Here is a 17,382-nt window from a genome sequence, read left to right on the forward strand (position 1 = left end):
TCGTGTAGGTAGAGATAATGTAGGTTGCTTCCTAAGCAACAACACGTTACCTGTTACCTGTCGCGATAACATTTACCTGACGTTGATGGACAGAGTACCGACTTGGTACTACGAACGTCACATGATTTACCGATCACTGTAACAGTTAGTGAAGTAGCTTTTGTCAAAATATCGATAACATTGTTTGAATTTTGGTCTTGAATCGAGCAGTTAAATATTACGAGTTTTAAGGTATTGAGTTGACGAAGAAGAAAAAAAAGATACACGCCCACTTGTACTTGTATATTTAATAAAGAAAATATAATGATCGCGTGCTAGCTATTATGAGTATTTGAACAAAATTTAATATAAATTTATTTAAACAATACTTAAAATCCTAATATTGATAATAAAATAATATATAATAATAATATAAAGTAATATACATATAGATAAAATGTTTAAATGATCAAATATGAATTAAAAAAAGTTCATGAATTTGTTTATTGTAATAAATTAACATTATTTATTTAATTTCTTAAATGATTATAGATGTCAGTAAATTTTGCAATTTTTAGTACTGAAGTTGAATCATACTTATGCCGATGACGTTTATCTAATTTAAACGTTTCAGAGAGGTAATGAACATTTGATATACTTGCCATTAGTGCATAAGTACTTGTAAATAATTCTCGACAAATTGCAATGCATAAAGAACGTATTTTGCTCTTTATTAGTGCTACCATTTCCTATATATATATATATATATATATATATATATAACGAAGAGGAAGACCTTAGTTATATGCTCATAAGCAATAAAATAGACAAAACCAAAGAATTATTCGTAAATTTATCATCGCTTTTGAAAATAATTCAACGGATTATCAGCATATGCTGATAAATACAGAGACATACGCTTTTCAACTGAATCATGCTGGTTTATCTGTTCGCATTATTTGTCTACGGATGAGACCATCCTCGGGTAAAGAGTAAAAATGATCGGAAAAACTAGTTCGTACTAATGCCAATGTACAATTTATCAATATTAAATAGCCAAGTTCAATTGCCGATTAACCTTTTGTGCATTTTACGAATGTGCGCGACAATGAGCATTAGTTAAAATGATCGGCTGCTTGCTGAATTTACAATACGATCGACCCTACAGACGATGAAATCCCATAAAACAACATAACACTATGATTTAATGAAGTGAGATGAGCATGTTTGGCGCGTGAGGAATTTCGCTGCCACAAATGGTACCCATGTGTTGTGAAAATTTCCTTAAGCGTAAAACTACACAAATCTATTAACTTTTAATTTACATTCGCAGATAAAATAAGATATATGAAAATGTTCTATTATCCCTGTCATACTTTGAGCATTACATTCTGTAAAATATTCGTAACTAATTTATCCATTTACATAAGATTAAGGTTTACTGTTCGAGTAGTTTAAATCGATCGTGTAAATTTTCTACGCATATAACAATTTATTAATTCTAAGAAGAATTCAATTAGAATTATTAAGTCGAAAAAAAAGAAGAAAAGAAAAAATAATAAAAAAATTATTTGAAAATCTAATTCAATAAAATCATTCGATAAACCCACTTTTACTTTGATAAAAAATTTACACTTTAAGTTCAGAATCTTCTTAATTTTTTATGTATAATTAATAAAAAATTTCATTATGCCTTTCATTCAAATTTCATAATTTTTGGTATGTTATAAAAAGTTTACTAATGGTACTTTGATTAAATTTATATACTTCATTTTAATACATATTGTTTTGTACATATTTTTTTAACATTTAACAACAATTAATAACTTTTCAACATTTTATTGTAATTAGTAGCACATAAAAAAAATAAAAATAATGAAAAGACAACGGTAATAATTTAAATAATAGATTATAAATTACGGCTTTGGATAAATGATTCGCAATTGACGATCAATGATATAATTTGCAATACTATTTCCTAAAATTTAATGAAATAAAGTAAAAAGTAAATAACTAATCTTAAAAAATCTTTATACTGGAAGTGTATTAGAAAGTATATCATATGTAATTTCTAATGATATTAATTTTCAATACAAATTATAGCAGTAATATAACTATTTTGGTGACTTTCAGATTAATTAAGTACGTTTAATTAAGTATTTTTTTATTTAATAATTAAATTAAATGAATTTATTGCATTAAATCTACTATCTTATTACGCGCACTTTATCGTATGTGAATATTTCAAATTCAGTCTCAGTTTTTTGTATTAACATTTTTTCTCAAACTTCTTGGAAAATTACCTTTTACGAATTTTAATATTGAATTTGTTATACTTTTAGAGAGTTAACTATCACACATTATTACATTTATTATTATTTCTCATACAAAATTAAAAGATAATTTTTAAAATAGTAATAAATTTACTTCATTATTTACAATATTTTTATTCATTTTAATGATTTATTTATCTATAGCTATCCATCATAAATAAATATTTTTTATTATTCTTCCTATATATGACATATATGACTATACTAAAAATAGTGAATATTATTTAAATAATCGAACAAATATGCCATTAAATGCGCCATAAATTTGTAGAATACCATAATTAAATTTAAAAATGATTGGTTCGGATACATTCATATTATAACTATTTATTATTAAGGTCAACGATACATATGAGGATTTATTTAATAGCATCAGAACTCTAAATCTCAATTATTCTTGTGCGTCAGTAAATCTGAACATCAAACATTACCAATAGACTTATATACTGAAAAATTTAAAAACGTGTTAAGCAAATGCATGCAAAAAAGGTTATACTACATTATATAATTGATTTTTTCTTTGTTTTTGTTTTTATTTTTGTTTAAATTTAATCATGGAATTGATTTTATGTTAAACATAATTCGGTAGAGGCTTAAAGCTCACATTTTTAAAACATGGACCCAGGATGTGTAATTGTTTTTATCGATCGTATTGCAATCACGTCAATCTACAATTGATGTAATCAACTTCGACCAATTACTATCGATAATTCTCTATTGTAAATTTACATTTTAATGACTGACGAATACATTTTAATGTTTCTTTATGCGCCGTTAGCATTAAAATCGTAGACTCTTCCTTTTCATATTGCTTTTTCTTTATCTGTCGAATAAAAAATAATTTAGAGCAATTGAATTTAACAAACAAATTTCAATTATTCGGTTACAGTATCTGCATTTCTTACGAATATTGAATATTCTATATAACTAATTACAAATGAAAAAGAAAAGAAAAACATTAAACGAATGAAGTTTTACACATGAAAAATATCATGTGATTCTTATAAACAGTATTGACATTTTTGAACGTTAGTTATAAGAAGAAATTGTTTTGTCAATTTCTTGGAAATATTTTACAGTATGTATTATTTTTTTTTTCCAGTAAAATTGTATAAAATAATCGAGTTCAATTTCTTGGACAGAATCATTGTAGAAAGATGATTATAAGTTAATAAAATGTCTTAGTAATTTGCGATCTATTCGTTGAAAATGTTTCCGATGGAATATGCCAAAAAAATCGAATGAATTTGAAAAATCCGGTTAGCTGAATAATATCTAATCTAGTGTTTTATGACCCCAAGCTAACATTGAATAGCACAAAGTATTAGTTTTATATATTATAAAAACTTGCGAGATAAAACATAATTGATAAAATATATGTTGAGTCGTTATAATGGTTATTGTAAGTGTCAACGTAGCCCCAAAGACAAATGAAATTCATAATAAAATAATAAAATATATTTGCAAAACGCTAATGAGTATAAAAATTGTAAGTATTTAACGGATTTACTTACTACATCAATAAATTAATAATTCAATCATTGGCATAATAATTAAGAAACTTCATTTTCCTCATTTTTCCAATTGATATTCGTCTATTCATCCTAGCCGTATAACAATTGTCATTGGAATAAGAAAAGTACCTTTGACCTTCCATTGGAACGTTTTCCTAAACCGTTCGAAGATTGGCCAAAAACTTGAAAGTCACAATGACTAAAATTCAAACACTGAACTTACGTTTAACCAAGCCCGGCAAATGATAACGAAATATCCCATATATATTTGTAATATTACGACACTAAACTGTAATGGACCCTTGTTAGGCCAATTTTATAACAGCACCCGTGGTTGTAGCTGTGGATGTTGGCTTAGGGATATAAGAACCGTGTATGTATAACGGTTAGTGGCCTCGAAATCGCCTAGCAACAAGTTGAAAGAGTCTGAACGCCATTGCTCTTTCTTATTCCTTCGGGTTGGTACTGCTGCCATACTGCTGCCGTATTTATTTGCACTCATACGCGCGCGCACACACACACACGCATACACACACGCGCGCACGCTAAGCATAGCGTTAGCGGCTTTTGAATTTGTGATTTCACTTTTATGGTGAAAAATTGTATTTGCGCAGAATGCGCTCGTACGTATTATAAAAGGCGATTTAATTATTGGCGATATCGAATGCTCGAAAGATCTTTGATGCTGACTGCTATGGGATACATAACGAACGTATACTTTCTTCGTGACATTACGATTCAATTACTACAAAATAAAGGCAATATAAATATAGCCCTCCAAATTTTTCCTCTTCATTTCTATTTCTACACTAATTCTACTACTAATTCTTTTCAGATTCTCTGGATTGAACATGTTTTTTTTTTTAACATTAATTATTTAACGGAACAAAGACAAAGACAAAACATACGCTACAAGTGTTTTTACGAGTACTTTCAACATAAACGATGATTAGGTTTATTAATTTCTTAATCGATATCGGGAACGAATGTCAATGTTTATGATTAAAATGTGTTGAATACAATTTTATGCAACAGCGAGCGATAGAGAAGGGGATCGTAGCGAACTATTAAGAATCGTCATCCTCTCGTGTCGCTATTTATTATCCTCGAATATTGCTTTTCACGACTTAAAGCCTGCCGTGGTGAAACTGTCGTACGATCTCAGCATTTATTAGAACTGTCGAATTTTGATAAGTTGAAATTATCATATTAATGACGATTGCGGAAAAGAAAACAATATCACGTGACATTGATGAACTTATCACTTGTAAACTCTTCGTCGTCTGTGAAATCTTATCTTTAAGGTTTATCATCGCGAGAATGAAAGGTGAGTCTCTTGGTTCGAAAGTCAAGGGTGACTATTTTGTGCTTGCAAAGTATTGTAGAATTGCGTGAATCGCGTGTGGCTTTTTCGCAAATGCAGACGACCTTAGTTTTTACATTTTAGATGATCTAAAGACGCGCTGAATTTCTATGGATTGTAATTGTTTTCAATTTAGCTCTTATCCACACTTTCATAATACCAACACTATACATACAATTTGTTTAATTATTACTGAACAAGTATCGCGCAGTCCTATTACTCATACTGCTATTGTAAAACTCTCTTAAATGTTTACTTTATTGAATTTACGACAAGGTTACATCTATGTTTTACTTTTCACATGTTATAGAATTAAAATTGTATGCTAATTGAACGTTCGAGTTGTCTTACTCATTTAATTTCCTATCAATCGATAATGCCTGAAATTAAAATTATGCGACAATATTCTGGATTTCGTGCTGATATTTTTGAATCGCCAAAGTCTCGATCTGCATTCAAATCATTAAGTATCCAATGTTATATACAATATCATTATATCATTATACATATAACAATCGGCTATGAAAAAAAATTATAAAATTGATGTAGTTAAAAACGTATAGAATATTGTTTCAATAAGAAGTAATTGTATTTATATTAATAATATTTTAAACAATATATCTTCTTAAAATATCTTCTGTTACCATTTACACTTCTAGAGTAAATAGTCGTTTTTGCAGATTATTTACTCGTATTTGCGCCGGAAGGAATATAAATTTTAACTAGAATCTATTAGATATACTTAAGTTAATTATCATATTTGCATGTGTTCCAAGTAATCGATTCCATAGATTTTCATAATGAATCAGTTAAAAGTTACAACACTTAATAACTATAATTTTATAAATCTTCCGATGTACTTATCTTAAAATAAATAAAAAATTAAACGGACGCTTATATAAATATATAATTGATAATATGTCAATGACCATTTAATAAAAACAGATCGATTTGAAAGAATTGTAAACGAATTAATAACAAATAATAAATTACTTTTAAAAGTATTCAACATTTTTTTAGAATTTTCAAAAATTAATACATTGTAAAAGCTATAAACTCTACAAAAATATTGAAAAATATATCTTTGTTTAATCACTTTAATAATGTTTCCTTTTATCATTGATTATTACAAGTTAAAATGATAGTAGTTATTGATAACTTTTTAATAATTTTTAATAACTTTTTAATAATAATAGCTTTATAAATGGATGAAAATTGTTAATTATTTCTTTCTAAATATATAATATTTATATATATATATATATATATATATATATATATATATATATATATGATATTGTAACAAAACTTTTAATATTTGTCACTATGTAATTAATTTAGATATATATTACTACTTAAGATGATAATTTTAAATTAATTAAATTGAACAAATTTATAATCAATTTCTCGACAATTTTAAAAATAAAAATTACTTTGGAATTATTGCTCAACAATAACAAATGAATTAATTGTCAGCATTTAGTACTGCGTTATAATATTTTATATTGATATAAGATTAAACATATTCGGCCTTCCAGTCAGTTGCGCAGATCAAGTATTATTTATTAAGCTCATTGTTTTTGGGCAACGTAAGCCATAATCATACAATATCTTTGTTGTAGGCACCACTTGAAAAGGTCACTCATCCTCAGTCAAGGTCTGTCCCATCAAATTGTAGCATTTCAATCGGTTGGAAGGCTTTTCGATATCAATAATTATACGTTCAATTTTCGATTAGTAAATAAATCAAGATATAACTCTTTCTTCTACATACTTTTCTACCAACATTATTTGTTTAAACGAGAAAATGAAAACGATTATTTTCCATATTCAATTATTACTGTACTACCTATTTTGTGTTATTGTGTGAAATGCTATTTGATATATAAATATTATGATCCATATGAATCAACTTAAGTGAAATAATTAATTTAATTTCTCTTTTATTCATCCCAACATATAATTAATAAAGCAAAGTCAGTGCATTTAAAAATATTATTGTTTCCATTCAAGTGCATATTTCAATGTTTATACTTGGAAATTCAACTACTGTAATACTTAATAAAATTTTCAAGCACTAATTTTAAACATTAATAATAAATAATTTAACGAATCGTTAATTATTCGCATACTAAAATTAAGCTATCGAATTTCTCTTATAGATCCTTACACATGATAGATAATTTTTTCATACAAAATTGTGTGACGCAAATAACGTAGATACTATATTCTATTTTAAATTTAAATATTTTACTTTAAATAATATTGATGAAGTCTAACAACAGGTATGTAAAGCGGATTTCTTTTTTTTTCTTTCTTTTTTGTATAAAATTCTTAGAAATAACTTTTAACTTACAATTAATATACTATATTGTAAATTATATCTTAAAAATAAATGTACATTTGATTATTAATTATGCATATAAAATACTTCTTTAGCATTATAATTATATTAAATTTACAAGCAACATAAGGATTGTATTTTATTTTTAGATACTAATAAATAATTAAATTGGACTGTACATTTTTAATAGATACTAAGTTATTTCTGAATAAATGCATTAAATTAATAAATACTAAAGACACTTTTATTTATGATTACGGATGCCTAATCTCACATAAATATTGTTAGTCCTCGGACATTTATGAGCTTATCCAGAATTTTTACGATATATTTGTTAAGTGTATCTTAAATGGTATAATAAATAATATAATTTGATACATTAATTAATAAATAATTAATAAATAATTGACAAATATATTTCATAGGACTAGTATGCATCTGACATTTTATTTAAAATTGTAATATAAGAATTTTTTATCAAATATAAGAGATTTTTTTCTTTTTATTTACCATTGAAAGCAATTTTACAATTTTACAATTTTATTATCCTAAATAATAGAATGAAAATAAATATATTTTTTAAATTCCAGAAAGAATATTCACCTCTTCATAATTTTTTTCTTTGTCACTTATTTGAATTTGAATAAAATATGGCTGATGTTCTATAATTTCTATTGCTACCGGTTATTGACATAAGAATATTAACTTTGAAGTTAATGAAAATTTCTTTCGGGAAGTAAGCGTAACGCGTATTTGAAAATAATAAAATTGACAATTTAATTGCACGAAGTCGTAGAATAATAACAAACGAAGAAAATGAAGACAATCTAGGGAACTTACATAAGTAGAGTTAAATAGTTAATTGAATGTACAATTGCCTTTCACTAATTCGTCATTTAAGTTCAATAGTATGATTAAGTACTTGCCATTAGCCTGCACTACAGTTAATTTTCACTAGTTCTAAAAAATTTATTGCGCACATGCTTATTATTTTCCTGACTGTCTAACAAATCTTGCCCTTCTTACACCGACTTCCTATTATGCATGACGTAACAGAATTTTCAGGGGAAAAAACAACGCATTCGAATAATAAACGAACAGGGCGATAACGAGCTTATCGATAAACCAAGCGTATGTTGATCGCAATTCTAAAGAATTCCCCGTGAAAATCGCAACAACGTCGTCAGACATCGGGTTATACAATTGACATTGTCGGAGTTGCGCGATGTCACGTAGGTATCGAGCGCCGGCATCGCGACCGAGGAATGTTCACGATCGTAATGCATAAATATTCTTGTGCGCATCGACCGGACGGTGCACGCGATTCCTAACCTGCGACATTGCACTTCCTCCTAAGCCATTCAAGGACTCGCTTGTCAATTATTGAGCACCCCGCCACCGAGACCGATACGCTGTGGCGTCGTTAGTGTGCAAAAGTCACAATACGATGAGATTAAATGCACGTGGTGTATGTTGATAATTTATCGACTCTATACAGTTTCCGACCAGATCCCGACGCCAGGATTCAGCTCCATTTTTTTGATTTGCATACGCGATAATCTATTGGAACTTGCTTCACGCCGTTTGATTATTATGCAACTGCGAAAGAATTTTAGAAAAGGGTGCGATGTCTAATAAATCCGTCAATTTTTTATTGTTTTAAAAATAATTTGACAGGCACGCGTTTATTTCTGCGTGTGTGTGCGTGTGTTGTATCTGTGTATACTTTTTTTGCATTCACAAGGAAGAGAATACACTGTGTTTTCAATCCAATATAGATTAATTGAAAATTGTATGTAGAAATATAATTAGAAATGAACGTACGTTGAGATAATATAAAGTTTTAAATGTTTTTTCTTGATAAAAATATTAATTTTATTCTGATAATTTAAATGAAGATATTGTTATAAGAAAATATGAGATATAAAATTTAGGGCTTCGAACGGACATTGAATAATCGATTAAAATTTCAACGCAAATCAAATAAATATATCAATTGAAATAAGCCGATGTATGAAAGAAACAAATTTTTTTTAAAAATTTGTATATTAAATCATGGATTCATTAATTTATAAACACATGAATAAAAGTAGAAGTATTTTGTTAAAAAATATTTAGCTAATATGAAGTATCTCTTGATTTTTATTGTACAATTACTTTGAAGCGACTTTTTTTCTTATTTCTTTTTTTCTCGTTAAGTCCCAATATGGATGTTTTATAAATTTGTTCATCACTGAGAGGCATTATTCATAACATTAAGTGATAGCACGATATTGTTTACGAAATTGCTAAAATTTATGCAACTGGGGAAATAATAGTTTTCCTCGAAATACTGCTCTATTAGAATTAAACATAGGCAATCAGTGTATATAATTTTTTTATTTGCATAGTTATGCTGCCAGCCACGTGTGTAGAATCTGCATTACCGTCTACGATAAAAGCATACGCTGGTTGCCAAAGCGTTGTAAATTAACAGCAATTAAACTCAATCCACCAAAGAGGAAGTCTAACAGCTGCCAAAGCTTTAATACGACGATGCCACTAAGTCTGGCGTGTATTTATCGAAGAACTAATAAATATACACATTTGAGTGAAAGATTTAGGGTGAACGATCGAAATTCGGCTAAAATTATTTTCAAATTAAAGATTCTTTATTAATTCTTGTACTTACGTTTACTGTAATTAAATATTCAGATACTTGATCGTATAAAAGACTCGGATTTTCAATTATTGCTTATAAGCATTGAGTTGGAATGGATAACTTTAGGAATACAAGTATTAAGATCGAGGAGGATAGTTGAAATTTTGAAAGTAATTAAATAATCTAATAAATTCATATGTTGCATTGCGTATAGAATATCCTATTAGTAATATATGCAAAAGGAATCAAGTCGTTATGATGTATCGAACACAATTCTCTTAATTGAAATTTGAATATGTAATATTTACGCGGGAAAATATCGACTTTCTCCCTCCATCTGCTATCGCACGATCATCGATCATATGCACGTATGTAGAGAAACAGCCGACACAAATACAATAATATTTTGTTTGCTGTAAGTTGTTATTGCGATGTTATTTGTGGCCATATATACGAAGTGGCTACGCATGAACGTTGTTTTAATTGTGAAAATGACTTTTCGAACAAACACTGTTCGTATCTGTTTACACCTTGGCTAATAATTTATCGTTAATTAGACAATAGTGTTTATTTATGTAAATTTTAAGAGCTCTATACAGCGAGCACTATTTACATGTTTTTTTTTTTTTTGTTAAGTTAGCACAAAATAATGTTATTTTCAAAGTCGATAAAACAAAGGCACAACCATCAAAATAATTTTATTTTTGCTTTTTAATGCTAGTTCATTGTACTTTTGCCATATAAATTAAAGGATCCTATATTCTATTTCAATTGGACTATGTCTATCGATTAATTCAAAATTATTTTAACGAATGATATTTCAATAATAAAATACTTGTCGAGTAAGTCATTTATGATAATTTATTTTATATAATAATTATTAATACAAAACAATTGCATAAAAACATTTAGTTTGTAGTTGTATTTATAATAAGGTAAATTAATAATTATCTTTAGTTATGTAGTATGTACTACTAAGCGTATTAGATATTAAAAGGTGCACCTATTTATACAATACATTATTAAATTTTAAATATATTATCTGATACCAATACATATTCTGATATAATTCTTTTACTTTATTATATGGCATTTAATTATTATTTCTTTTTTTTCAAATGATCAAAGCAAGAGATTATATTATATTATGATAAACATTTGTAATAAATAGCTAATAAAAATGGTTAAATTATATGTTTTTGTTTTATAAACTGAATATAATTTTTTTAATATATACATTAGAAATCAATAGGATACATATGCGTAATGGAAATTGAAAGCTTATGTAGCTATTTAAAACAATGTAATAAAATTTTTGTCTACTTTATTATATAATATAATAAAGTAGTTATTAATCTAATAAAATAATGGTTATTATATTATGATAATTAATCGATTAAATTATATATATATTTTTTTAATATTACATAACATAAATTAAAATGTTGTCCATTGATTTGTAAAATTATTTATTCAAATTTTCAAATCATATTATTTGCTTGCAATCAATATATGAATATTTTTACCTTTTTTAGGGAAAATTATATTTACATTTATTGTTAAATTCAAATAGTTAAAATTCTAATTTAAAATAATAAAATTGATTTTTATAATCTCCTTATCTTATAAAGCTCTATTAATTACTATTTATAAAATTTATGAAGAAAATGTCATAACACAGATACATTAAAATCTGAACTTTGACGTTATCTTATTCTGATAAATACATGCAATTTTGAACCAATTAGCTTTCTATGAATGAGACCAATTTTTCATGTACTATGCAAAATAAGTAATTAAATTACTTAATAATCATATCTTTACTTCTGTTGGATAATTATTTATTACACAATCTAACAATTTTATAGCTGCTTCATTGCAACTCATTTTTTCGAATTTTTTTCTTCCAAGTAGCTAAGATGTAATATTAAAATTTGTTAATACTGTTTACTAAGTAATAAAATCATTGAATACTTGTGAATTCTACTAGGTTTAATTATTTTAAATAACGAGATTGTCAAATAAGCCTTTCGACATAAATTGTACAGATGCTTTATACTATGCTGTCCCATTAATACTAAATACCATTGTTCACGCTTGCTTTTTTCGTACAAATATTTCTATAGAATAACGTCATTTATAAAAAGCCTCCAAGATATTAGCTTCTGATAAATTCATTCGTTTTTAATAATTGCATAACACTGTTCGAAATTACATGGGGGAATCTCATTGTAAAACACAGTATATGGCATTGGTCGGTGATGCAGAAATACGATTGCGTAGCTCGTATATCATCGAATATGCAGACTACTTAATAATAATCATACTTAATTTTACTTTCAGATTGGTAATCAGTGATAATACGAAATTATCATTTGATCCGCGTCTTATAAAACGTGTTCCCCTAGCTATTTCTCGACTCTATGATATTAAATGGTATATATTTCATAGGGAAAGCGGCGACTATGGTAATTCGAAACTTTTAACAATAATCCAGAAATCACTTATTATCATGCCGAAATTTCTGACGTTTAAAGTTCAAAGTGTAAAGATCAATCATGTGGTAGTTTGCTGCTATTAAAAGCAGCGGTGAGCAAAAACTTAACAACGGACAATATTGTTATATAGAATAAAGTTTTATTCTAAAGGTTTCGTAAAGTAGTTCACAAGACTCATTATCAAGCATAGGCTAATTGATAATTTGAGTATTATCATGACTCTATTTATATATGAAAAAGGAAAGATTCATTGAAAGCTTTTTCACCCGAAAACCACTACATTATTTGCTACGTATCTGCTGATACGTAATGGACGTGAAATCCATATATTACGTACACGTGTGCGCGAGTGGACCTTGACACAACCACGTTGAACATCTAATGCTGTTACCTAATATCCGCAATACGTATATAAACTCGGAGAAGAAGAAGAAGAAAGAAAAGGGGGCGGAGGGGAGAAGCCACGAGTGTGCAATGATATCTGCGCGTGTAAGTGTAACTACTTTTTTCCTTATCTTGAATATAAAAAGTGAATTGCCAGTCTTGTAAGTATACCACATAGATTCAATCCTACATGGTAAGAGAGAGCTTAGATTAAAAAATATTTTTTATTGAGCATACCTACTTTTTGATCATCTCTCTTTGATATTATTTATTAGGCTTCTGTTATATTTAATTTTTATAATAGAAAAATCTTAATCTATTTTTGTAAATAATTTTTTGTAATAAATATGTCGTATAGCTAGTATTTTAAAATTTGATATTGTATAATAATTTATATATAGTGATATTTTCAAACGAATAATTATTATATAAATTAACTGTACAATTATAAAAACATTACAATTATTAAAATATGTAATAATAGGATTAAAGTGAAATGCAAAATTAAATTTTAAGCACTGTTTGAAACAAATTCAATTAATAAACAGTTTAATTCCTATGAATTATGAAATGAATTATTGTAAAAATAGCAAATCTTATTATCCTTTGCAAATTTTCATATTTATATAATATATATTAACGTTATTACTATTCTTCAAGGTTTATTAGAAAACACGATTAACATTTTCATTTAACATTGAACATTGTAAACAGAAATAAGTTATACGGATCTATAAATTATTTACTAGTCGAAATAAAAGTTTTCCATGAAAATTTAAATAGAAACATTTTAAAATTTAAACTATATTAAATATGTTAGCTTCTCAATTAAAATATCAAAGAAAAGTGCATTCTGTATCAGCTACTAAATTAATTGTAATGTGTTCTTACGATATCATACTGTCTAAATGAAGCGAAATAGTTCACAACTATTACATCGGTATCACATTAATACTAACCAAACAACTACATCTTAATAATGGAACTCGAAGAAATCAAATACAATCAAATATCAATTGCAATTGATTTTTTTACCTCCGTTCATTAATATTACAAAAGCGGCGTGCCTTTGTTATTTTCCTCTGAATTGTGATTTATTATAGACATAGATAAGGTTCAGAACCAATAGCTTATAGATCGTTTACGAACACATTATTTATATTAAAGCAATGAGGTACTTTATAAATAAGTGTTGAATTACAAATTGATTTTGTTTTTTGTGTAATACCAACATATTATAGGAATGCTTACAAAATTGTTTAGCTTTCTAAAATATTTTAATTAATTATAGAATTTTCATAAAAAATTGTCTTTCTCTAAGCATTTCGAATTTTTAGATTTAATTAAATTTCATCGAACAAAATCAATGCTATATAAAAATTTTTATACAAAATGTTATTATCTTATAATTGTTTTCGACGTATAAGCATGCGATTTCGTTAATGAAAATAATGCTTGTATAATAAGCATTAATTAGTAAGTTTATTGTTCGGAATCATTTTTCTGTTACTTATTTAACCTGTCATTTAATAATCTGATGAAATTTGTGAAGGAAATTATATAAATGTTTATTAAAATCTTCCAACTCATAATTCCTGTTCATAATCATAGAAATTTATGTGCAATTCTAATTAAAATTACGTCTATGAAGTTACTAAAAATATATTTTAATTAGAATTAGAAAATGAAGAAAAATAATTTATAATAATATATATGCTAAACATTATAATTTAAAAATTATTTTTCTTCATTTTCTAATTCTAATTAAAATATATTTTTATATATAAATATATATAAATATATATATGGTGTATTTTATATATAAAAAAATATATATATATATATATATATATATATGCATTCAAAAACAACTTAAAATAGATATTTAAATTTTTAAAACGCAATAATTACTGGGAGAAAGTATGATATAACAAGGACGGCGGTATTTCAAAGAGACATCCCAAATCTGGCATCATGGCGAGTCATATTTCCATCAATTTCATCGTTCCTTGATTGCTTGCTAAAGTAACGATAAGAAGAGTTGAGACAGACGTCCATAAACCAGCGACTCTTCATTACGAGCATTCGCATACAGATAAACAGACAGACATACAGACAGACAGACAGACAGACAGACAGACACAAAATCAAGAGCTACGAGTTTTAGCGCTCATTCCCGTTTCTCAATGTTGACGTAGACGAATTCAAAATGAAAAATGTTGGCTGACGACTTTTCGTGCGTCAACGCACATCTCAAACGCCGGTGGTCCGCTCGCTTAAAGAAGCAAAAGTGTCAGCAGAAACGTTACCTATTTTAATGCGCCTTTCGCTCTGGCCTGATTTAATTTGTGCTCTTAAACGTTTAGTTTGTCTGGCCTGTATTTACGTGCGCATATGCACGTGTGCGCGAATGTGTATTTGGACATGCGAAGAGAAACGAAAAAATTGAATGACGCACATAAAGATGAACGGGGATTATCAGAATTAGTCGATAAAGATTAAATACGAGTTTATGCATATTGCATTGAATGCATTTACATTATTACTAATGAAATTTATTGTTCACTTGCATTAATACAATATGGCAAAAGACTATGGTGTAATGTTTTTACTTAGAATTCGGATAAATTCTATTTATAATATAATTGATGCGCATTTAACTGACGGTAGATGGTATACATGTGTAACAAAATTAAACCTTTTGTTACATCTATTATCGTCTTACATATGCCTGTATTTACGATTGTAGGAAAATGTATACATAATGATCTATTGATCATTCGCAAATACGTGATATTGAATGATATTGATGATAATTTTGTATTGATAAACATATAATATTGTGACGAAAACCAAAACATGTTAATTAAATAAAAACTAAAAAAAAAATAAAAATAAATGAAAGAAAAAAACACTAAAGATATTAATCATTCAAGACACGAGATTGTGTATACTACAGACATTTTTTAATATAAATAGTGAAAAATACATATCTGCTGCGTAAGTGTAGTTGATGAGATTTGATATTCGTTAATATCATAAAGCTGCAATAAATTTATTCGAATAAACATATTTAAATAATTTAATATATTCAAATAATATAAATATTTTCGCCATATAATATATTGAATTAAAAACTTTATAATATCCGAATATTTTATATAAATATATATAAAAAAAAAAGTTTATAAAATTTAAGATAGTTAAATAGCAATTTATTATGGAACAGTAATTGCAGCTTAGTTAAGCTTAGTCAAGTCACTAAGAATTAATTAATTGATTTAAAAATTCTTATGTATATTTAATAGAAATGAATTGTTGAATAAAGTAAAATTCCAAAAATAATGCTTCTTTGTTACATAATATCCATTATATTACTGAAATAATTATAAGAAATTATTTGATTCGCTCGGTAGATAATGAATGATTTCATAAGACATGATAATATTTAATTATGAATTACAATCAAAATTACTTTGATTTTTAGAACTTTATTCTATTGTACAAAATTATTACTGATAAAAATATAATATTGAAATTTTTATAAACTGACATTTTTTAATTTAGTATATCAAAAATAGTCGATTTAGTAAATATGTTTAAAAATAATTTATCTAAAAAAGTTCGTAAGAAACACTCGATACATTTTAATATATATATATATATATATATATATATATATATATGTATATATATTTGTTTTTTTTTCCTAAATAGTGCGTAAATAAAGCAAATCATAATAGACGATTAATAATTGATTAATAATTTCTTCATATCAGCCACTTAAACAACACGGTGATTATCAATATTGCGTATAATTAAACTTTGCTATTATGATTGAAGATATTATACTGCTAATGGAATCAATATTATTCTTTTTTCTTTTTATACTTTAATATAGGAAAGAAAGTCAAGACTGATTTTTATATAAAAGAAAGGCAAATAAAACAATCCGATGAACAAAATGATGAGATTAACCATTTTTATTTTACTGTTTCAGATTCCTTGCAATCGTTGTCATATCTCGGTGAGTCTTTTTTTAAGACAAAAGAAACGTAATAAAGTACTAAACTAACCACTATAGTATAATTAATCAGTAGAGAGAATAATCTAAGTTAAAATTTCTGATTAATATTAGCGAGTCTACAATCTTAACATTAAAATTGATTAACCATTCATGTACCTTCATTTCACTACTGTCGTCGTTAACATAAAATTATATTTCATTTTTGATGCTGGAAATGGTGTACGTCTCATACTAACAAAAACATTTCTATACAATAAGATTATTAACTTATATAATTTTACTTTCTTTTTACTTTAATT

General features: G+C 26.5%; 1 protein-coding gene across 1 annotated transcript in view; it reads left to right on the plus strand.

The window, feature by feature from the left end:
* The window catches only part of LOC105362377 (uncharacterized), a 154,725-nt gene that overhangs the window by 66,507 nt on the left and 70,836 nt on the right, over positions 1-17,382 (plus strand). Inside the window, exon 3 of the mRNA XM_011499816.1 lies at positions 17,057-17,083. Coding sequence (XP_011498118.1) covers positions 17,057-17,083 — 27 coding nt within the window. The remainder of the gene's footprint in view (positions 1-17,056; positions 17,084-17,382) is intronic.

This window comes from Ceratosolen solmsi, unplaced genomic scaffold (genome assembly GCF_000503995.2).
Source record: "Ceratosolen solmsi marchali unplaced genomic scaffold, CerSol_1.0 scaffold35, whole genome shotgun sequence".
Lineage (NCBI taxonomy): Eukaryota > Metazoa > Arthropoda > Insecta > Hymenoptera > Agaonidae > Ceratosolen > Ceratosolen solmsi.